The 23,386-nt window shown below is 36.3% G+C and overlaps 1 protein-coding gene across 1 annotated transcript in view; it reads right to left on the bottom strand.

The window, feature by feature from the left end:
* Positions 1-1,877: 1,877 nt before the first annotated feature.
* Positions 1,878-23,386, bottom strand: part of SLC41A2 (solute carrier family 41 member 2) — a gene marked incomplete at its 5' end in the record, with an annotated part of 48,205 nt that continues 26,696 nt past the window's right edge. Inside the window, 3 exons of the mRNA XM_081998768.1 lie at positions 1,878-2,534; positions 13,541-13,689; positions 14,668-14,799. Of these exons, the coding sequence (XP_081854894.1) occupies positions 2,349-2,534; positions 13,541-13,689; positions 14,668-14,799 (467 nt within the window). The 3' untranslated portion in view covers positions 1,878-2,348. The remainder of the gene's footprint in view (positions 2,535-13,540; positions 13,690-14,667; positions 14,800-23,386) is intronic.

The following is a 23,386-nucleotide window of genomic DNA, read 5'->3' as shown; positions in this document are numbered from 1 at the left end:
CTCTCTCAACCATACAATGAACTTTCCTCTTCTTGAAGTACTAAATTTTCGCATTACCCTTTTCCATAATTTACTGTTTCCATGCCCAGATTATTCTAGTCTGTCAACATATTTCCCCTTTTCAAATTTCACTGAATTTGTCCCATTTAATATTTTTTCCTGAATTCCACAATCTAAACACTCACCCATCTGTCAGCAGACTGTACCAACAGTTGTTGCTTAATTACTGGGAAAATATTTAACACACTAAGGATATCACCATGACTAAATACTACAATGCCCTTGCGCATCAGACAAGCACAGATCACAAGTATCTCAAGAAATTTTAATTTTTAAGAATCTTGCAATTCATTGAAAAAGAACTTTAAAATCCAGTAACTCTAATGAGAAAAGTGCTTGAAATGGCAGCTTAGTTGATTCAGATGGCAGTTCTATCAGAATAAAAAAAATTTGCATCTACATCTGTACCAAAACTAACTATTTTGGAAAAAAAAAATTAAAAATTAGTTACATCTAGTCCATTTAAAACAATTTAATAGGAGTATTTCCCTCAATGCTACAAGAAACTATGTTAAATAACATTAATACAAACTAAGAAAAGTCAGAGAACCTGAAGTTAGAAAGATACCATCTTTCTCTCACATAATGAAAGATAAAATACATACAATTCATTCAAACAACTATATTACCATAACTGTAAGAAAAAACTTAAATAAAAATGTTTAAATGAGGGAGCTGAAAGTCAGGCATCTAAATCCACGTATAGGCACTGAATAGCTGGTTTAATTTTCAGAACTGCAAACACTTTCAACTTACACAAAGTTTAAGGTGACCGACACCTACAGAAGTCCCATTAACACTTATTCACATAATTAACTTTATTCATCTGAGGAGGTCCATCAAACTAAAAGGGAGGATTTATATGGATAGATCACATGACTAATGTTTACAGGATTACAACATATGCTAATATATGGATTTAGTTGTCTAATTTAAGTCTCAAAATGTAAAACTTTCGATCACAACATTTAAAATATGAGTTGTTTATGTAATGATGCATTTAGGTTGTATGCTACAGTCTTTAAAAAACATACGCCATGAGGAACTCCCACTAGATTTGAAAACAGAGCAATTAGTACATTTTTTCAAAGTGGCAACCAGAGTCCTCATGATCAATGTATTATTTGAAATATTGAGGTATACAAATAAGAGAAATTATTCAGAAGCAGCTATTTTCCTTAATGACTGTATGTCCTTAATGACCTTCCACAGTTTAAAAGGTGAAATCCTGTTAGCAAGAATGGAGATTTCTGCTTAGAAATGGATGACATAGATAGTTCTGGTATTTTAGAAGTCTATGTAACTTCCTAAGTGCCTAAAAAAGAAACGTAATCTTTTATACCCCAACTTTTAATCAGGGATCAGTATTTACATTTGAATCAATACCTCTAAATACTTTATTAAAATCAGGATGCTGGCCATCACAACACAATTAATTTCAGTTAGTTAAACATCTTTTCAGTTGCTAAATGAAAATACACTTTCCCACAAGCATTTTTAATCATTCATCTATTATTACTTATCAGGTCAGTGTCACATTATTTGTCTTTACTATGCTCTTGTTCTAACAAATCACAACAGCAAAATAATTAGGTTGCTCTTTTTAGCAGAAAAAAAAGGGCTCAGTCCTGTAGACACTTTTCAAGTGTCTAATTTTATAAATGCTGATCATCATATTAGTATACATAAAATAAAGCTTGAGATGAAATGTTTAGACAATCAGGGTTCAAATCAGCGTAACAGTTACTACTGATATCAAGTCTGCAATGGTCAGAAAGCTACAGCACTGAAATTGCTAGTCAGGTAATGTCTATGAAACTGAATTCATCTGAGGTCTACTAACCACTTCTGTGGTAAAATGAAAATATATATCCACTTTGTTCCTGGGAGGGAAAGACAAGGCAAGCCACTGACTGGGTCTTACCCTCTTCTTTGTCACCACTGAATGAACAATTAGAGATTGTTCTGGTTTGCAACACAGGTAAGGAACTGTTCTTTTAGAAGACCAGATCTTTTAAAAATTTAAAACTTGATGGATTGATTTGACCTTTATTGTGTCCACCCAGATGTCTTCAACTAGCAGGAATCCACCTTGGTTTCAGAGTAAAGATCTCGAGTATCCTTCTAGTTCCATCCTATTTTTTTTTTTTTTAAATCATTAAGGCTGTTTTATATCTGTGTCAACTTGATTTACTTATACCAAATTGAACAATCACTTTGAGGACCTTCAAGTGGAATGATCAGTCTTGTCAATACTCCAGGAAAAGTCATTGTATCCATTGGAATAATTAGTCTCCAACATCGCCATCTCTGTCACCTATAAGCCACAGAAAATGAAAACCTACAGCTAGTAAGGCAGTTCCAAGGAGATCTCCCAGTGCAGTAAGGTAAGGGATAGAAAAACTGTCAGGATCTTTTCCTTTTTTCCAGAAGTGGTGCACCATCCAGTCAGCAATCCATAATAGAGTAAACACCTACGCAACATCAAACAAACAAAATTTGTATTATTATCATATAAGTTACACTGAAAGGAAGTCAACAGCCAACATTATTGTCTCCTTAGTACACGGCACTATTGTATACAATATTTGAATTGTACTGCTATTCAATATACATTGAAATGTATACAGCATTTGAAAAATATAAATAATGTATATGAATTAATTTCAGACTAAAACTCCCCACACCTAGAGGTGGGGACACTTAGCCAACTTCTCTCAGCCAAACACATGCACAGGTAGAAGGAACATATTGAATCATTGATAGCATTCTTCACCCAGTCTATGCTTGAGGACTTCTGAAAATGAGAAAAAGCAAAAACTCCAACCAAACAATGCAACTGCACTTCTCACAGAAGGCATCGTTCTGTACAGTGAGAGCATAAGTGGGGCTTCGAGATCGTTCAGAATCGACTGACGTTGCCCCAGATGAAAACACTCAGCCCAGGCATAACTCTTGTTTCCACAGGTCTAGAACTGACCTGAAATCAGACATGATATAAGGAATACCAGGTCAGATTAAGAACAGTTTCATCTCAGTTTTATGAACTGCAAAAAATGTCCTCAAAGCTACTTTTATACCTGAAATACCACCTTCAGCCCTTCTGTAATAAAGCACACCTGCAATATATATTATGAAATTGTCACTCCAGACTGAAGTTGTCCCAGAGTAAAAGATTTCATTCCCAACTGTGAATGTCTGAACATTCGAGAGGTTTGATCTTAATACCAAAGGTATGCATAATCATTAATCCAATTTTAGAAAAGAATTCTTTTAATGTTGCACAGCTGTATGATAAGAGATTCTGGTTCAATGGAATCATGTGGTGTGGCATTGGCACAAGATGAATGGAGAAAGGACCACTGACTGAGCTTCCATTTCTTCTTGTCTCTCCTAAGGAGCTCCGTAAGATGAAAAACCACTGTATTTTGTGTATTTTTAGTTAATTAGATCTTTGGGAAGGGTAAACTTAAGACAGTTACTACCATAATTAATTTTTTAAAAGTCTACTATGTACATTTAAAAGAATATGCAGTATCAAAAATAGTAAAAAGTACAAAATTAATATTTTATTAGTCAACGATCAATTACTGGTATCAAAAGCATCTTTATATATGTATTCACTCATTTATTGAAATACTGATGTTTGCAAGACACTTGTCCATAATACAAAATAAAGTAAAATGAATGTCATAGAAAAATCGTGTTGAAAAAGTTTCTCGATTAATCTTTGCTCTGAAAAAGTATATGTTAAAATGCAAGCCTGAATTTCTAATTTAAAAAAAAGAAAGGGAGGAGTATTTGCTTAATGAAAAATGCATGGCTTATTTATATAAACATATCTTCTGAAAAGGGAACTCTGTAGTCTAAGCTAATTATGCAAGTCCTAGGTGTGCTGACTGGAATCCAAACAAATATATTTAAAACAGATGTTTTCCTTGGAAGACTATCAGATTCTTTGAGTCAGGTCCTTCTTCTAACAGAAACAAAAAGAGGTCTGTTTATAAAAGATATTGCACATTAACATCTCCTACAGGACGTGCAGAGAAGACTGTGCAGCGCTCCACATCAACAATAGTTACACATGTTCCATTAGAATATGAGAGCGTTCGTTCCACGAATAATTTATAATGCATTTATATAACACAACCAATTAGACATAACATACACAGTCCAGTTTAAATGACTCTATACACTTTTTGGCTCTTAAAAATCATGGCATGAAGACCTTTAATTTGTCTATGTTTCCATCCTGAAATAACTGACTTAGACTACTGTGAAAAATGGGTAGTTTGGAAATTAAGTTTTGTGAACCTTCCCAAATAATTATATTTGCTGTATTAACTTATGGGTGCATAACAATGCAAATTATAACAAACCTGGCTTCTGTAAATAATAGGAGAAAAGTTATAGCATATTATAGTAACTGATGCCTATAACAGTGTATGATGGCAGTTAGGACATAGTGCTTACAGAATGTTATGAGACTGCAGTTCACAAGCCTTTATTTTGGTGAAGGAATAATGCTATCATCATGCATTTGCATGGCTAGAAACTCACTAACATTTAAGAATTATGCAGATCAGTCTTTGGAAATGGTTACTTATTTAGCCACAGTAGTTGGTGTTGCAAGACAGAAGTCAATCAATGTGACTTAAATCTTTAATGAGATTTTGCTTCTTATCAATGTTGAGGGGGTGATCAAAGTCATCAATCAACTGTTATTTTTTAAAAAAAAAAGCAAAAGCCCTACTATGAGTTTGCTTATTTTTTGAAAGGAATACAGTCTTTGAATTTAAAGTGATAAGAAAAGTCACTCACAAAGATCTGACACATGTAAAAAAAGAAGAGAAAAATCACACAAAAGACATTATGAGACTTGTTACTTTAGTGGCACAACACGTCACATTTTCTGAGATTTATCAGTGACCTATACGCATTTCAGCAAAATGATACAGATGGCATAGCAGTACAAATACTGTGTACTTCGGCTCTGCTCTCATGCTATGAAGAAGAAAGCCTTCCTTCTTCAAGTTGAAAACTGTCTGGATTTGGGGGAAAAATAAAGAGATCAACATTACAGAAGAGCCTAATTATATAGTACAAAAATTATCTGTTTAGCATGAAATGCTGTAGAGAAGTGATAAGGAAAGCTCGTAAATATACGCAGAACTGTTCAAGATGTGAACTAGTATTTTAAAATGATTTAATATACAGAGGAAGAGAATAATTAAGTGTTTTCTGCAACAAAGGAGATAGGATTCTACTAGTAGAATTATGAAATGGAGCCCTAGGAATTCTTCCAGTCTGAAGAATGAAATAACTGCAACATTTAAAAACAGTAAAAAATAACTAAATATCTATATACATAAAAAGTCACTGATCAAGAAAAAAAGCCCAGAGCCAGGATTGCTTTTGCAATACAAATAAATAAATAAATACATTAAATACAGGCAAAATTCCAGATGTTTTCGTATTTTAAAAGGAACATCATGCTACATTATTACTCTCCTGGGAAAAAATTACAATCAAAACTGAGGAAAATGAATCTAAAGACATCATCAGTTTCAGACTGTATTTCTAAAATGATCTATCAGTCACATTGTCAAAAAAAGGTCCTCAGAAGACAGAAGCAGCAGAACATAGCAGTAAGAATGGGAGGGAGGGAGCTCAAATGTCATGATTGCAAGACTAGAAATGGGAGCATTGTACACTACAAAGCATTTTTTTTCCTTTATTATTGGGAACAAAATTTACTTTCATTCTTTGCAGGTCTTTGATACAAATAGCAAGATTAGCTAAAGAAAAGTTATTTTTGGTCTTCTGCATGTGGTAAGGACCCCTAAAAGCTATCTTTATTTTCTAAAGTAATTAATTTCTCATTATTTCTGAAATGGGAAAAGAATGAAAAACTGTTATTTAAAATAAAAATACATAACTCCCTCCAAACATTCTTAATACTGTCTAAACTTTCTACAGCCCAATTGATACATTGCAGGATGCTATAATATTTTTATTGTTTCTTTAATCTGGGATGACCATATTTCATCAGTGAATGAATGCACTCAAATGCATAATATTTGTAAAGTGGATTTGAAACTTTCAGGTTTATATATGTTTATACATTAGTTGCTGTCATTAGTGAATTCCGACACCAAACTGGAAAGAGGAAGTTTAGGTTATATATTTGCATATGCTTTTTCACATGGGCATTATAAAAATTCAACTATAACTTTAGTATGCAGAACCAAGACTTTTTAGCAGTTTATTTAGTGTGCCTTGGACAGGATATCCTGCAGGTTGCTAGTGCTGCTGAGTCACCTTAAATTGTTTCCATGTGAAGGTGCATTACAAAATAGTTTAATTCTGCTACTTTAGACAGGAAACACAGATGCAAATAACCCGTTGTATCTTGTTTTCAAATGTGTTTTAATTCTCCTTTATTCTCAAACGTATATTGACTCAAAATTCACCAATAATGTAACTATGACAAGATCTGGTAATTACTGCATAAGAGCTCTTACAAATCTATGAAATTAAAAGGTAATTTTTCTTTTAATTATGAGTTAAAACTCCTAATTAAGAATCTCTAAAGACTACTGTGTCCTGACTCTGACATCATTCTCACCAGATTTATGGTTTAGGTCTTCTAGTGATTTTGACCTTCATTAAGTTAATTTTTAAATTATATATTAAATTTCTCAGATTCTAAATGGCTTTTGATGTCTTTATGTGAAACTAAGTGGTAACTGTAAGGCACTCGTAATAAATCTACACTGAATTTACTTGCTGAATTTCTGTTGTCTACAGCTAGAATTCTGTAGTCAGTAAACTCTCAGAGTAGGGTCTACATATATGTTTCAAAATAAATTTTTCTCCACTCTCTTCTCAGGTAGCATATCTGGTATGTATCATGTCCAGGGGAAACAAGTCACTATTTCCTCCAAACATACAGAGATTTCCTTCAATGTCTGGCTGCAAAGAAACTACCGAACAGCAAGTTCTTTCTTGCTGCTCTTGTTTGTGTTGTAGCTAAGTGGTATTAGCTACACTATGGTATCCAAGTACCCAGCCTGCATAGCATACATTTATGTTAAGACTAAAACCTCATCTAAGTAAAAAAGAGGATACCATCTTAACTGAAGTTGTTTCTAAATCAGTTTGATTATACTGATGTAATTTTGTGGGAGGGAGCTTTTTTTAATTCCACCATTTGAATGCAATTTCCTCAGATTGTGTGAAGCCCCCATAATCCAAGGGGAAATAGTGACTTGCTACACCACTACGCACAAGTCTATGGGGTTGGGTGGGATCCACCCAAGGGTACTGAGGGAGCTGGCAGAAGTGCTCACCAAGCCACTTTCAATCATTTATCAGCAGTCCTGGCTAACTGGGGAGGTCGCAGTTCACTGGAGGTTAGCAAATGTGATGCCCATCTACAAGAAGGGCCGGAAGGAGGATCCAGGGAACTACAGACTGGTCAGTCTGACCTCAGCGCTGGGGAATGTTATGGAGCAGATAATCTTGAGCGCCATCTCACGGCACATACATGATAACCAGGTGGTCAGGCCCAGTCAGCATGGGTTTATAAAAGGCAGGACCTTCTTGACTAAACTGATCTCCTTCTATGACCAGGTTACACACCCAGTGGATGAGGGAAAGGCTGTGGATGTCGTCTACCTAGAATTTAGTAAAGCCTTTGGCATACAAATCAACAACATTCCCCTGGAGAAACTGGCAGCTCATGGCTTGGACAGGCGTACTCTTTGCTGGGTAAAAAACTGGCTGGACGGCGGGGCCCAAAGAATGGAATGTGGTGAATGGAGTTCAATCCAGTTGGCAGCCGGTCACAAGTGGTGTTCCCCAGGGCTCAGTACTGGGTCTAGTTCTGCTTCATATCTTTATCAACAATCTGGATGAGGGGATCAAGTGCTCCCTCAGTAAGTTTGCAGATGACACCAAGTTGGGTGGGAGTGTTGATCTGCTGGAGGGTAGGAGGGCTCTGCAGAGGGATCTGGACAGGCTGGATCGATGGGCCGAGGTCAGTTGTATGAGATTTAACAAGGCCAAGTGCCGGGTCCTGCACTTGGGTCACAACAACGCCATGCAATGCTACAGGCTTGGGGAGGAGTGGCTGGAGAGCTGCCTGGTGGAAAAGTACCTGAGAGTCTTGTTTGACAGGAGGCTGAATATGAGCTGGCAGTGTGTCCAGGTGGCCAAGAAGGCAAATGGCATCCTGGCCTGTATCAGAAATAGTGTGGCCCGCAGGAGTAGGGAATTGATCATGCCCCTGTACGCAGTACTGGTGAGGCCGCACCTTGAATACTGTGTTCAGTTTTGGGCCCCTCACTACAAGAAGGACATTGAGGTGCTGGACTGTATCCAAAGAAGGGCAATGAAGCTGGTGAAGGGTCTAGAGCACAAGTCTTCTGAGGAGTGGCTGAGGGAACTGGGATTGTTTAGCCTGGAGAAAAGGAGGCTCAGAAAGACCTTACCACTCTCACAGGTACCTGAAAGGAGGTTGCAGTGAGGTGGGTGTTGGTCTCTTCTCCCAAATGACAAGCAATAGGACAGGAAAATGGCTTCAAGTTGGGCCAGGGGAGGTTTAGATTGGATATTAGGAAAAAATTCTCACCAAAAGGGTGGCCAAGCATTGGAACAGGCTGCCCAGGGAAGTCATTGAGTCACCATCCCTGGAGGTATTTAAAAGACGTGTAGACATGGTGCTTAGGGACATGGTTTAATGGTGGAGTTGGCAGTGTTAAGTTAATGTTGGACTCAATGATCCAACCTAAATGATTCTATGATTAGAATCCTCACACTACTGAGAAATCCAAGACATTTTTGATGTGAGCAGGAAGTCATTATAAGCACTGCTGATTTCTAGGTTTTCTATTGCCCCAAACAGCCCTGAAGCACTGCAAGTTACTTCACAGCAGTAGACATCTAACCTTCATTGCATAAGAAGGACTGCATTTTGGAATTACTTATTTGCTTGGTAATAGCTCTGGGGACCTCCTATTGTTCGTTTATTCCCCAAGTCTTTAGCGTAACTGTGTGCTCAGATTTGGTTAGGGGGTGTGAAAATTCCTTAGAGGGCATTTTACAGACTCAGTGAGAACATGCAGAACAGAGGCCACCTTTGAATGCTCAGAGTGCTGTGCTGGGACCGATGGCTTGGCAATGCCAGTGCTGCTCTCATTCCACTGCAGGTTGACAGAGGATGAAATTTTACTCAGTGCATAGCCTCATACAGTTAAAAAATACTTGTGCCTTGGTGAGGTACAAGAGGAGGACTGTTTTTCAATTAATATAGTCTTTGTTGGTCAAATACCAGATTGTACCTGCATGTGGCATACTGGTATGTACTTGTGTATGACTTGTTTTTGTAAAATTTTCAAGAAAAGAGTATTCCTCTTAAATAACGGCCACTCACCAAATCTAAATTACATTTAAAATCAATACACCGGTTTTCATTAATGCACATTGGCTTGCCCAGATACTGTATGTTGCATTATGTGAAGTACCCTACATACTTACAGAGTATACCTTCCTCATAATACTTTTTTTGTATTTTCCTCTGATGCTGCCATTCACAGTGAAAAGAACAGACTCTTCACTAATTCAGACCTTTTGAAATCAAGCCTAAAAGTTCTAGCTGAATGCAGATTAATATAAATATTTGTGCAGTTTTCCCCACCTTTATGACAATACAATCATGAAGTCTTAGCCCCACTAAAGTTAAAGGAAGTATTGCCTTGGATTTCAATAGAACCATTTTATTAATTTAATTGAAGAACATTTGAAGAATATGTATTTATTTAAAGAACAGAAACAACTGTACTATTAAAGGTAGGAAGATTAAAATAAAAGAAATTAAAACACTTTCTGGGTTTTCTTAAGTCTAGAAACCAGAACTGTTTTCTTCATAGAGAATCAGAGAGAATACAGATCATAATACAGGCTACTCATATTACTTAAAATATCTTACTTTAATGATTTTTAGAAACAACTACATATTCAGTGAAACTGTACTTTGTTTTACTACATAGTGTATTTTTGGTCAATAATAACTAAATCATACTATTGCTAATGTATATCATGTCATATTAATTACTTATTTACCATAAATATTTCAATTAAGTGACAGGTTGGGGAGAGAATATCTAAGAACAGGTAGGGAGAAGAGAGGAAAGAAGCTGCTAGGCCCAGGTGGTAAAAACCAAAAATCAAACAACGGAAGTATCAGAATTGGATTAAAATGAAATTAGCCATCTGATTGGAACTTCAGTAATACTGTATAGAGTTTGCAATGCAAATAAATTCTGTTTTATCACTTTGGGAAGAGGAATATTGAAGTTTACAGGCAATCTGAAGGAGTCATGTTAAAAAGCCAAATAGAATTCATATATATGTTACAAATTTACTGTAGAGATTACGTGGAATAGCATAAACATACAGAGGAAGAGAGAAATATGAAAGTCATAATTAAAGTTTTTGTGTTAACTTTTCCTTGATTTTTTTCAGCTTACTATAACATTCCAGTTCTACTTTTGTCATTTCCCTAAGCCTTTCCTCTTCATTTTAAACACAGAGATAGATAATCAGAGGTAATAAACAGATCTTGAAGTTAACTAAAAATCTATTTCAGTCCACTGTAAAATATGTCATTAAATAATTTAACATCTTACAATAGTCACTTGAATTTTAAAGATAGAAAATTCACTTTGTTGTGGTTGTTGTTTTTAATTTAGCATTAATTCTTTAACATAGTGGAAAAAATGTAAATAGGTGGTATATTGCCCTAATCATTATTCAGCTACCCTTTCTACCCCCCAGCTCAATATAAGTAAGGAATTGGAAAGGGCAAAATAACGATATCAAATCTCCTCAAATACAGGACTGACCATAATTAACTCTTACCTTTGGAAATTACTATGTTCTATTAAATTATCATCCACCACCTCAAACATTAAAGATATAGCCTGCAAGCAGGCTTGTAATTTTTGACATCTATTTTTATATGTCTTCCATACAAAATGAAAATAAATGCCAAGTCCAATATATTATAAAAAAGGCCTAGAATGCAGGTATCTCACTGCTCAAAAGACTGTAAATGGATTTGTTTTGTTGATAATTGTAATTACAATAATTAGCTATGAGGTCTTTCAGTTTTACAGCAGAACTGGAAAAGCTCTCATTGGGAGGACAAAAATACAAAAGAATTCTGGAAAAATGAGATCAGTAGATGTTGGCTTGTACCAAAAGAAATGTCAGCTTGAAAACTGTTCTTTACTATATCCAGGTGCATAGATGATGTCACTGAAAAAAGGGAAGAGGAATGACTACAAATATTTAAGTGTTTTCCTTGACAAAGGAGAAACTTAAAAGCACACAACTGCAGTAGGGAAGTGCTTCAGACCGTCAGGTAAATAAATTATGTTCAAGATGTAAGCGTTAAAGCAAGAATTGTCTCTCTGAAAATTTTAAATCTGCTCTAATTAAAGGTATGCAAAACTACAATAATCCCTACTAGAAAAAAGCCAGAATAATTAAAACGGGGAAAAGAATCTATTAAGTATTTTCAGAAGGTGTTAAAAAACTTGGGGTTCCAAGTTGTAAATCTGTCAAGACCCATGAGAAGTTATAGTGTGCGATACTGTTACTCAGTTTCAAAGTAAATACATCTCAAAGTGCCTGTTATGTCTAAAGACAGAAGGTAAAGAGGAAAAAATAATATATAAAAGGGAGCATGGGAAAAAAAAAAGCTGTATGTCTGCTTTATAGGTGAAAAATCAAGAAAATCAGGTGTGGCCTTATTGACTGCAATGGGGATGCATGACTGCAAAACAGAATGCTCTAATCAGACCTTGAATTAATAAAAATCAACTTTACATGTGTATATGTGCTGATGCTGGGTCTATTAGAATTACTTTGTGATCTGAAAGTCCTGCCCTAATGCCTTAACTTGGTTTTCAGATGAATTTCTGCATTTCTCTTACCTTATCCTTTGCTGCTGAAGAAAAGGTTTGTATCCCTAAACATATTACGATTGCAGTTCTATGAGCAGGAGGACTGTATGGATTTCACATGGATTTATGAATTCAAGTTGATTCCCATGTGAAATCTCTGAAGGCTAATAATGGCTGAAATTGCACTGCAGTCTCACCTTCAGCAGAGGCATTAACTCTTTCCTCAACCTGTTTTTGTTCAGCTTAAAGTATCACTGAGAGAGCCGAGCCTTAGAAAAACTTGACTGAAATGGGCCAAAGGATTCAAAAGTAATTAGAAAGGACAGCCTGACAGACAGAACAGACAGTGAAGGAATAGCATCATTTCCTCAGGAAAACACATTATAAAACAAGTGATAAGGCTGGAAACTTGGAATATTATGCAAAAGGAAAATGAAAAGTATAGCTTTTAGTATGACATTCTCACTTGCAAAGGTTGGAATGTTACCAGTAATATTCTATGAAAAAAGTATAGAATTTTCATGTCAAATTAAAACAGTGACAGTGTTTGAAACCTATCTTTACTGAAACATCAGTGTGATAAACACAGAAAGACAATTCAGAACACTAAAACTTATAATTTTTATTAAGGATTGACTAAAGATCATGTTGTTTGTATTTTAAAACTAAATGGTAACATTTTGAGAAGGAGTATGTATATTAACTTATGGATATTTCAAATGTATTTTTATTGTGTAACATGAACAGTCAATTTTTTGTTTTAGGTACAAGGAAACATTATAATTAATTCAGCCAAGTTTTAGCTAAAAATTGGCTTTGGATTTAATAAAAACATTTCATTTTGTATTAATGATTTTTCTAAGTGAAATTATTTCACCTTAAGACATTGCTATTTCAAAAGGCATCTTTCAAGAACTGTCCTTGCTGGCTGTGAACAGGCCACTAGGTAAGACCAGCCATAATAATGTAACAATGTTTGACAATTAATGCAATTACAATTTCTTGTACAGTGATCACTGTCGGACTAATTTTGGCTTTAATAAGTATTAAGAGTGCACCAAGCAAGCCAAAATATTCTCATCTACTGCATTTTTACTATGTTAACTAAAACAGTAATGTGAATCACTTTAGGAGATTTCTTTGAGAGTTTTCCATGTATTCATTATTCATAAATGCTACTTTTCCTTCTCTCCATCTCCCCTCTAGCTGATTAAAATGATGGGGTTTTAGATGCAATGGTTCCAAGATGCATGTGAAAGAGAAAGCGCAAGATGCGATGACTCGGAAATAATGCAGTCAAGTGTTGTCTGAAAAGCACTCACAATACAGATACACCTGTGTAAGCTGTACACATGTGGAGATAAGCAGTTACTTCAAAACTATGCTGAAAGCCTCTATTAACCCATACCTTCTTGCACTATTCATGAGATTTCAGAAGTCAGATAAAACATTATTTTCTTCAAGACCTTGATTTTCTACAAGCATTTTCAAGTTGTACTTGTTCTTACCTGTAGCAGAGCTGCAAACAAATATACTGCTATAAAGATAGGAGTTAAGGAAGTGTGGCCGCTTTTCATTAAGTGGATAGTGTATAAGAAAATCAGGTGTCCAGGAATCACCAAAAGAAGCAGAACTTGGGCTGATTTGTTATTTACTCCTGCAATAAAAAAAAACCAAATTCAGTTAAACTCTTCAATTACTAAATCAGATTTTTATATTTTAATATAAAAAGCAGTTGTGGAATTCCACAGCATTGACTATTGTGCAACAGCAGGCATTATTTTCTGCTAAAAGCCTCCTTGAGGATTTTTCACGGTGTGGGGAAAGGCCACCCCTAGTGTCTGCCAGAAAACTTAAGCAGGGTCCTTCCAGAAGAGGGTGCAAACTGTCTGTTTTCATTCTGTACTCATGTAATACCATCTGCTTTTTTGGAGCTGCAGTGACCTCCTAAAGCCTTCCTAGGAAAGGGGATGTTTTGGACACCATATTCAAGATATCCTCAGAAGTACCTTATATTTTTAAAAAGTAATTCCACATTTACCATTTCCTCATCTGTTCCAATTCATTTCAAAAATATGAAAGTGTAATACATGCTGTCGACACATCACATTTCACCACAGTTACTACATTATTAGGAAAGGGGGCAATACAGGGGAGGAATAAGTTGTGAAGCAAGAATCTAGAAAGAAAATGGAAAACGGGAAACGGAAGCCATGGACTTGGCTTAGTAATAATGTTAGATGTAAGGTTTGTTCCTAACAGGAGATTGGTTTGAACTTCTGGAGTTAAATGACAAAGGTTAGGCACAAGTAAACAAGCTAAGGAAAGATGAAAGTTGAAATCCTTCTGAGTGGGTATCATCAGTGTCCTGCCTCATCAGTCGCTACCTTCGACCCTTGCAGGGTTACACCTTTCTTTGTGTTCCTCTCTATGCATTGCCTCCAGCAGGGAGTTCCTTGTGATTCCCACAAGCAAACAGCTGCAGGCAAAGGAATCTGCCAAGCCTCTGCTGCCTTTGAATTGCATACAGCAAGTTGTTTGTTGCTGTTTCTCGCTGGGGGTACAGTCTGACATACAGGGGGAAAAAGAGGAGACATGAGACAGTAGTTTTAACAATTAACTGACTAATACATACCTGTACCATAATAGGTTCTGCATGGATAATAGCAACCCTTGGCTTCTTCTGGCAGTTCTCCAGGAATGCTATGTAAATGGAGGTAGGTAGAAATTCTGCTAGCTTGAATAGCTACTAGATTACCACCAATACCTGAAATACAAAAGGGAAGAAGTGGTAAATTTTCAACTATTTTTTCCTCTAGTAGGCAATATTTTTGTAAATTTACCAACTTCCTCTGTTTACCACAACATCCTATACACAACAGTCAAAAAGAGAAACATCTTTAGAATGTTTGTTAGGTATAAATGGGCTAACACCAAGCACTAAAATAAGTCAAAAAACTTGGGCTACAATTTGGTGTATCACTAGATATTTGGAATATCCACATAGGAAATCTGGATATTTGGAGATCAGTTTTGATTCATGATAGGTACAAAAGATTCCTCCAAAATGTTCAATGTGATGCTTTCTCATAGATGAAGCTCCCTTTTATTGCTCCCTCTTCTCTGGAAATGCCTCTTGGAACAATAGAAGTACTACATAATTGTGCCACTGCTGGATTACCTTCCTAGGTCAGTATTGCTGGGAAGTATAAATAATGCAAAGCAGATGCACTGACTACCACAAGCATAAATGCAGATTTCACACGCAGAATCATAAGGCTGCAAAAGACTTTAAGAGCTAATCTATCCATTCCCCTTTGCCACAGAGCAGGATTATTTATAATCTTCTGCCATTCATAATTCAGGCTGGAAGGACAAGACAAGTGTTTGAATAACTGATTTTTACAAGCATGTTAGTGGTGGAGATTCTACCTTCTCCGTGACAGCTGTTGATATACTTCCCATTAGAAACAAGGTTTCTATGAAACAAACCATGCTATGATGCGAAGTGGCTGTCATTGTTACAAGGCCACTGTCTATAATCTTTAAAAAGTCATAGAAATCAGGGGATATCCGTAATGACTGGAAGAGGGCAAATGTCACGCCCATCTTCAGCAAAGCATTTGACAGTTTCCCACAGCTTCCTCCTAGACAAACTGGCAAGTTACAGACTGGATGGGTAGTTCGTGAGGTGAGTAGGAAATTGGCTAACAGGTCATACTCAGAGGGTGGTGACTGATGGTTTTTACTCGGGCTGGCAGGCTGTCACAAGTGGGATCCCCCAGGGATTGATACTGGGCCCCACACTATTCAACATCTTTAAAACTGACCTGGATGATGGAATTGAAAGCAGCCTCACCAAGTTTGCCGATGACACTAAACTGGGTGGTGAGGCGGACATGTCAGAAGGGAGAGCCATCTTACACAGGGACCTGGACAGGCTGGAAGAGTGGGCTAGCAAGAACAGTATGAAGTTTAACAAAGACAAGTGCAAAGTCCTGCACCCGGGACAACACAATCCAAAAGCCCAGAACAGGCTAGGATCTGTGTGGCTAGGGAGCAGCCCTGCTGAAAGGGACCTGGGAGTCCTGGTGGACAAGAAGAACATGAGTCAGCAGTGTGCTGCTGCAGCAACAAAGGCAAATCGATACTGGGCTACATCCATCTCTACTTGCAGAGATAGAGGTGATCAGCCCACTCTACTCAGCGCTTGGCAGGCCACACCTGGAGTACTGTGTCCAGTTCTGGTCCCCACAATTCAAGAAAAATGTGGACCGACTGGAGAAGGTCGAAAGGAGGGCCATGAAGATGATCAAAGGGCTGGAGAGCCTGCCCTATAAAGAAAGACTGAAGGAGTTAGTCCTTTTCTCCCTGGAGAAGAGAAAGCTCGGGGGAGACCTCATCACAGTTTTCCAGTACTTAAAGGGCAGCTACAAAGAAGATGGAGGCTCTTTTTTCACAGGAAGCCACATGGAGAGGACATGGGACAACTGGTACAAGTTGCACCAGAAAAGGTTTCATCTCAATATAAGAAAGACATTTTTTACAGTGAGAACAATCATTCACTGGAACAACCACCCTAGTGATGTGGTAGAATCCCCTTCACTGGAGGTTTTCAAGTCGTGACTGCACAGGGTGCTAGATAATCTCATCTAGCCTCCCTTTCCCACAAAAGGTTGGAGCTTTCCAGATGATATTTCAACCTAGGCTGTTCTATGTTCTATGAATTTTTACTTCAATGAATAGAAAACTAAAGCCTAAATCAGTTTGTTATATCTACATTACAGAACGCAGTGGTGCTAGCATAAAATTTTCCCGTTGTTATTATCCTCTAGAGTTGTCTACTTGCATGTCAAGCATGTACCTTCTTTTTTCTTCCCCAATGGGCTGCTCTGAGAAGATATGGTTAGGCAGCAGTAATGCAGCTCTTCTTCCCACTTAGGAAGGAGAAAGCCCTTATTTATTGTAGTTGAACTGATTTTTATCTGATGCTTAGGGCTTTGTTTGGTTGCAGAACAAATATCTGTGGTCACCAGAAGACTGTATTTGCCAAAGTCTTTTGGTGAGCATGGAGTGGTTTAAGACAATGATCTAATACTGAGAACTCAAAGATTTCCTGCCTCACCACTGCTTAAAGACAATTAATGGCCAAACCTAACACGGAAGTAGGACTTTTAAGCAAAAAGCTTCAAATAAAAATCAGGAAATGAGGTATTAGGAAAAATCATGGAGTTGGCAGAAAGGACTGTTCATCAAACTTACCTGCATCTTCCCAGTCAGAAGATACAGGGACAAAATATGAACTACCAAAAGGTTGAGTCAGTCTTTGCAAAGAAAATTAAGATAACAGTAGCTTTTTTCCAGACAAACTACAGGAAGATAAGTAAAACAAGGGATTTATATAAACTACAAAAGGGGTTTAAACAGATTTTTAAAAATCTAAGTAGGGTCCAAAGTCTGTCTTTTGAGACAGAGAACAATTTTGAGAACAGTAAGTTTGAGACTTCTGACTAATAAGAATAAAGTATGGAAAGGGAGGCAGAAATAAAATTAAGGATCAATACACTAAATTTCAATAGGCATCAGATAATTTCTGTGACTGAATTATGAAAAAGCTGTTATGTAAAACTGCTTCTTAATAAAGCTACAAAGCTGGAGATGGTGCCATATGACTAGAAAATATGAAAGAGTTTCTGCTTAAAAAAGAGGGGATAAAAGCAATCTGGGTAATTACATGCAGGCTATCAACTGCAATAACTGATATATTCAAAACAATATTAAAAGGAAAAATTAGTAAACTCTTCTCTCACTATCCCTATCTATTATAGCACTATGAGAAGAAATAAAAAACAGAGGCAAATTGGGCTGTTTTTCAAGGTATGCTTTGAGGTTTGTAGCAACGCAACCATAAACTATGTTGGCACAAAAAACCAGATTTCAAGTATTTCCTAGGACGTATGCAATTTCCTCTTGTGACTGATAATTATCTGCTTCAACAAATCCAGACAATCAGAAATATGATAGATGATCTGGACCTCTTTCCCTAATTAATAACAAAGGAAACTGAGTGAGAGAAACGGATTAATGAAAATGGAAATTTACCTATTTGAAATGGCAATAAAAAAACTGGCTGGACAACAGAGACATAGACAAGTCTATCCAAGAAGGTATGAGATGGGTTGTTAATGCTTTGATAATGTTTTTAATAAAAAATCTTTTTACTTTTATAACCATCATTTAGAGAAAGTATGCCCCAAGCCCTGTGGTGCATGTACATAACAAGAAAAATCAATGAAAAGTAGTAATAGTGATTATAAAACAAACTGGCCAGCCATGGGATGCCAGTAAAAAGGAGGTGAGATCTGCTCTACAAAGGAAGCTGACATGCTAACCCAAACAGCCAGTGCAGAGTCTGATTTCAAGATGTGTAACAGTCTCTTTTCTATTTTAACTGCACCTAAGTTGAACATATATGATCTATTTCAGCTAACTGGAAATGCAATATTCATATGTTAAAAACATTATTGTAAATTTTATTTGATCTGAGTCTCAATAATCTAATATCAGTGGTATATGGATATTTTTAAACTCACAGAACATAGGCAGGTATGCTGAAGTGTAAAAAAGGCTTCTAGAATCCACATAACCTGCTCAGTCTCAACCAGCTGACAATGTATGGTGATGGACAGGAGCAGTCACATTGTCTTTTAGTTCTGCCACCCATCTGCCAATTCTTTCTTCTATTTTTGAACCTTTGGGCCAATGTCAACCACGTCCAACACAAGGATTCCTTGAGATACGAACTAACCATCTCCAAGTATGGTTAAACAAGTTAACAAAAAGGAAATGGTGGCCAGGTAAATAAAGAGAAAGAGTCAAGCCCATGCCCTCGGTGAGACAAAAGCAGTAATATGAGCTGTATAGTTAACAGCATAAGCATGCCAGTTGGCCAGTCAGCACCTAGCTTGGAGCTAGGTGTGCTGCCTCTTGTTCAGCCAGCAGTTCAGTGACACAGAAGAGGAATGATGATGTTGTGGAAAGCAGAGGGAGAATGGAGAGAATGTTGTGAGCAGTGGACGTTGCAGGGACCTGAGGCTATAGGGAACACTGGGGGTTGAAAACGCCAGCTGGTGCTCTAAAAACACAGGATCCAAATCAGCATGGAATCAGGTCTCATTATTCTGCTGGTCACAGAATGACTTGTATAAAGCTGTGCTTGCATTGAGTGAACCACTTCAGTATGTACAGATACTCAGTTTGTTTTGTAGCAGCAGGTACTGCACATGTGAAGTTCTCTCAGCAGTATCAGATTAATCAGATCCCTGCAAGAAGCAGAAAAGAGATAAAACTGCGTAGGTTGACAAGATGTCAATACACAAAATTGATAGTTTCTCAGCATGTACTGAATGCATAAAATGGTCGTGTGCTCAGTAGCTGCTCATATTATGAAAATCTCTAGATATATATGAGGACTGTTTCCATGAACATTTAATTCAGAATTTTTTTTCCCAGGAAAACAGTATTGCAGTCATCATAGCAAATTCTTTATAATAAAGACTAACTTTGTTAGCTTCTCTTCATTCTCATGAGAACTACAGCACAGAGGAAAATAATTTCTTTCAAAAGTAAAATCCTACAACTGTTACTGCATTCCTCTCAGAACAGCAGATGTGTTTATCTTCAATATGAGAGTGCTACTTTGTCAATAAGCAGAAGAGACATTGCCTGCTAAAGTGTGAAGGATGTCATGCTGACTTACATTAAAAGAAAATGTAAAACCTCATCATTTTATCGAGCCAGTTAAGGGCTAAGCAAGAGCAAATACTTCTTATGAAAATTGCTATCACAGTTTTTTTTTGTTTATCAAGCACAGAAAACCATATTCAAGTAGAGCCAAAACCATGTCATGTATTTGCAAATAGGCCTAGGGGCATAATTCTATTAATCACTATCTGGAAAAAGGACTTTTTTCTAATAATAGAAGTAACCATGCTATTCGGAAAAGCATGTTAAAAGTATTTTACATCAATGTTTCTTAAAGAATATTTCAAAGGTCTCTCCCAACCTAAATGCTTCTGTGATTTTATAAAAAAGTAAATAAAACCACCTCTTCCTCCCAACACTATTTCAGCTACATTTCAAATGAACAGAGCAAGCATTACTTCCTTACTGCTTTTGGAAAACAGATGTATCCATCTAACCTTAGATAGGGACTCTAGATTTTGAATCTTGAGCAGACAAGGTACTTGTCTTCCAGTGATTTTCCAAGGTAGCTCACAGTCTTTCAGACACTGTTGGGAGCCCCGTGCTCAAGGTTTTCGTTTCTCTGCAGAAGACCAGGCAGAATCATAGGTGTTCCAAAGACAAAGTTCATAGTAAATGCAGCCATCTAGGTTGCATAGTAACCTATCTGTAAATGCTCCATGTGTAGAATTGGTATAAATTACGATGCTGTCGAATAATATGACTACTATTTGTCCTCTCAGACCTCTAATTCAATGCCACAAAGTATTGTCTAAATAGCACGTTGACATTTTGTTTCATCCTTAGCATAAAATGAATGCCTGATAGTCTTATTTAGTATCCACTATTCAAAGCTTGAACTGAATAGAGACCTACTAGTTTCCTTTCTGCTTTTGAGTGGTGCTTGTAGCTATAAATCTGAATGCTTTACAAACAGTAATGCATTTATCTTTAAAACATATCTGCAAAGTGATATTTTTGTACTATCTGCAAAGAGCATTCTTCAGTTTTGGATACCTAATGTAAAGTATTTAAGTGGATTTTTTTCCAAAATGTTTATGTATTTAAAGCATATTTCTCAATGATTTCATTTGTACCAATGAATGTTTAGTATCTCTGCAGCTCAGATCCAGAATCTCTAACCAGGGATTCCAGAAAAAGAGAAGAATTAAGTTATTACTAATTAGTAAAAAAATCTGGTTTAAGGTACCTTTTTAGCACCAGGGGAGAACTGTATGACAGCCAAGAGCAATTTTCCAAAGCAGTACTCAACTACCTTATTTATAAAGTCACCTTGTCTCCTGTATGTCCCTATCTCATTCTTCCTTCTTTTCTTTTTGTTAAATTTATATAAATGAAGAAGGCTTCCTGCAGAAAACTGCCTCCTATGAAAGTACTGAGAGCACAAGATAAAGCCTACACACTAGCTTTAATGACCAGTGCCATAACTGTTCATGAGACAATAAAGAACAGCTGCATGATGGGGCACACAAATAATTGTGTAAGAATAGGCAAACCATATGCATACCAAATAATTGAGAATAAAGATTTTTAGAAATTCAGTTCTATGGAGACAGCTTAATCAGCCACAGAATACCATGTTGTTTCCAAGAACCTACTCTATAGCTTGCACAATGGGACTAAAATCAATTAATATCCACATAAAGGGAGAATTAGGCCAACACAATTCCCCAATTGATTTTTCTTGTACATCTATCAAGAGAAGGAATACAGAAGATTCTCACTTTTGCACACTCCTGATCACAGTCCATAGTTCAAAATAGTCTTGCCAATAGTTTTGCCAATTAGTCTTTTTGGACTTCAACAACAACTTGCTTTTTGATGTCATTTGTGTTATTAAAATTAAATGAAAAGGAAGGAAAAGAATCTTAGTTACAATAGTGACCAAAAGCTCTACATTATTGAATAATTGGATTATCTTCCAGAAAATACAAGATTAGTTTTTGCCTTGACTTCTCTACCACTAAGTTCAAAAAATCATGTTTTATGCAAGTGAAATACATAGATTAGAAGCCTAGCTTAACTAACTACCTTTTTATGTTGTTTTTTTTAATCCATATTTCTTCTGTCTGCCTTTTTACTTTGTAGCATTTCTTTTAATACTTAAAAATGTTTGGGGGAAAACAGTTGGAAATTATTAGCTTTTCCTACATGGATGTTTTTTAAGAGAAGTCTTTGAGACATTATATATGCAAACTATTACATTTTATGTTTGATTTGACTCATAAATAATTTCTTTCTTATGCCTAATAAAAAATTGTTTCTTGACTGTCAAAAAATGAAATTTTTCTGGATATAATTGCACTGTGAAAACTAATGATTATTGAAATCTTTGAAAAAATTTACAAGTAAGACTTAAAAGAAAGAACACACATCTACAATAGCACAGAATATGGAGATTTACATGTACAGGTTAGCAACTAAAAAGTAGTAAAACTATCATCCAATAATGCATCAGAAGTAAATATCCAAAATCAGAAACCTTCTCCCTTTTCATGCCAAAATAAAGATTGAATTATGAAGTTCTTATACAGTATAGGTGCCTTCTGAGACTATCACATTCATTCCAATTCAGGATGCAGAAAAATTAATTTGCTGCCCAGCCAAATTGCTCTACTACCATACAAGCACACTGATGTTTTCACTTGTAGTTTACAGAGGCAAATTTCAGCCATTCAATGGTTATCTTCTAATGAAAGCATTTCGCTGATGTATGAAATCTGAGAGTACAACCATGCTATAAGATATTAAAATATATAAAGTTATTTAAAAATTCACTTTAGTTTTTGAGCAGGAATGTTTGCTGGGTATTTTCTTTCCATACTCTGCAAAGCAAACAATTTACAGCAAAAGTTCTCTGAAAAACCTGAAAGTCTGTCATTCAATTTATCCTGCTAATAGATAAAATAGGTATAGTTTGGGTAATATATTACACAAGCTTAACTTTCACCTCCCAGACAACAGACATTCAGTAAGTTTTGTGTTAAAGTTTTTCATACAGGTTTCTCCTATTCCTTGGTCTACATTTATTCCCTCCAGATATCAAATAAGCTTACAATATGTACAGACAAGGAGTAAGAAATACCACAACAGGTTTGTGTAACCCTTCAAGAGTATTGCTTCAAACCATCTGCAAAGGCACGTGTTTCTACATAAAGACTGCAAAGCATTTCTGATTTTCAGGTGTTTTCAGAATCAATTTGCAGAACCTCCATTCTACAAAATGCATAAAAATGGGCTAAGGTCTACCAACATGTTGGTTATTGTGCAGTAACTCCTGAAATGAAAATACTTAGAAGATATCTCACGTTTTGTCTAAGCGTACAACAAAAATGGAAAGGAAAATTGCTCTATCTGGTAACTGCACCTTAGTTCATTTCTGCTGCATATTCAGAAGTACGTAATTGTTTAAAGCATTATCTTTTTTCTGCACAAAAGGAACTCAACTACTTGCAAATTGCAATTCCTGAGCCAAATTCAACATGCTGTGATGCTGGAAGAGGATTTGCAAATTTTAACTATCTATCTCATCCATTAGAAAACTTAAAGATCAACTTGAGTATCTAAGCTGAAGCACAGCCACACTTGGG

The sequence above is a fragment of the Phaethon aethereus genome (genome assembly GCF_964289735.1).
Source record: "Phaethon aethereus genome assembly, chromosome: 1".
Lineage (NCBI taxonomy): Eukaryota > Metazoa > Chordata > Aves > Phaethontiformes > Phaethontidae > Phaethon > Phaethon aethereus.
Note: the sequence above shows the minus strand (reverse complement) of the source record. Positions and strands in the feature narration are given on the sequence as shown.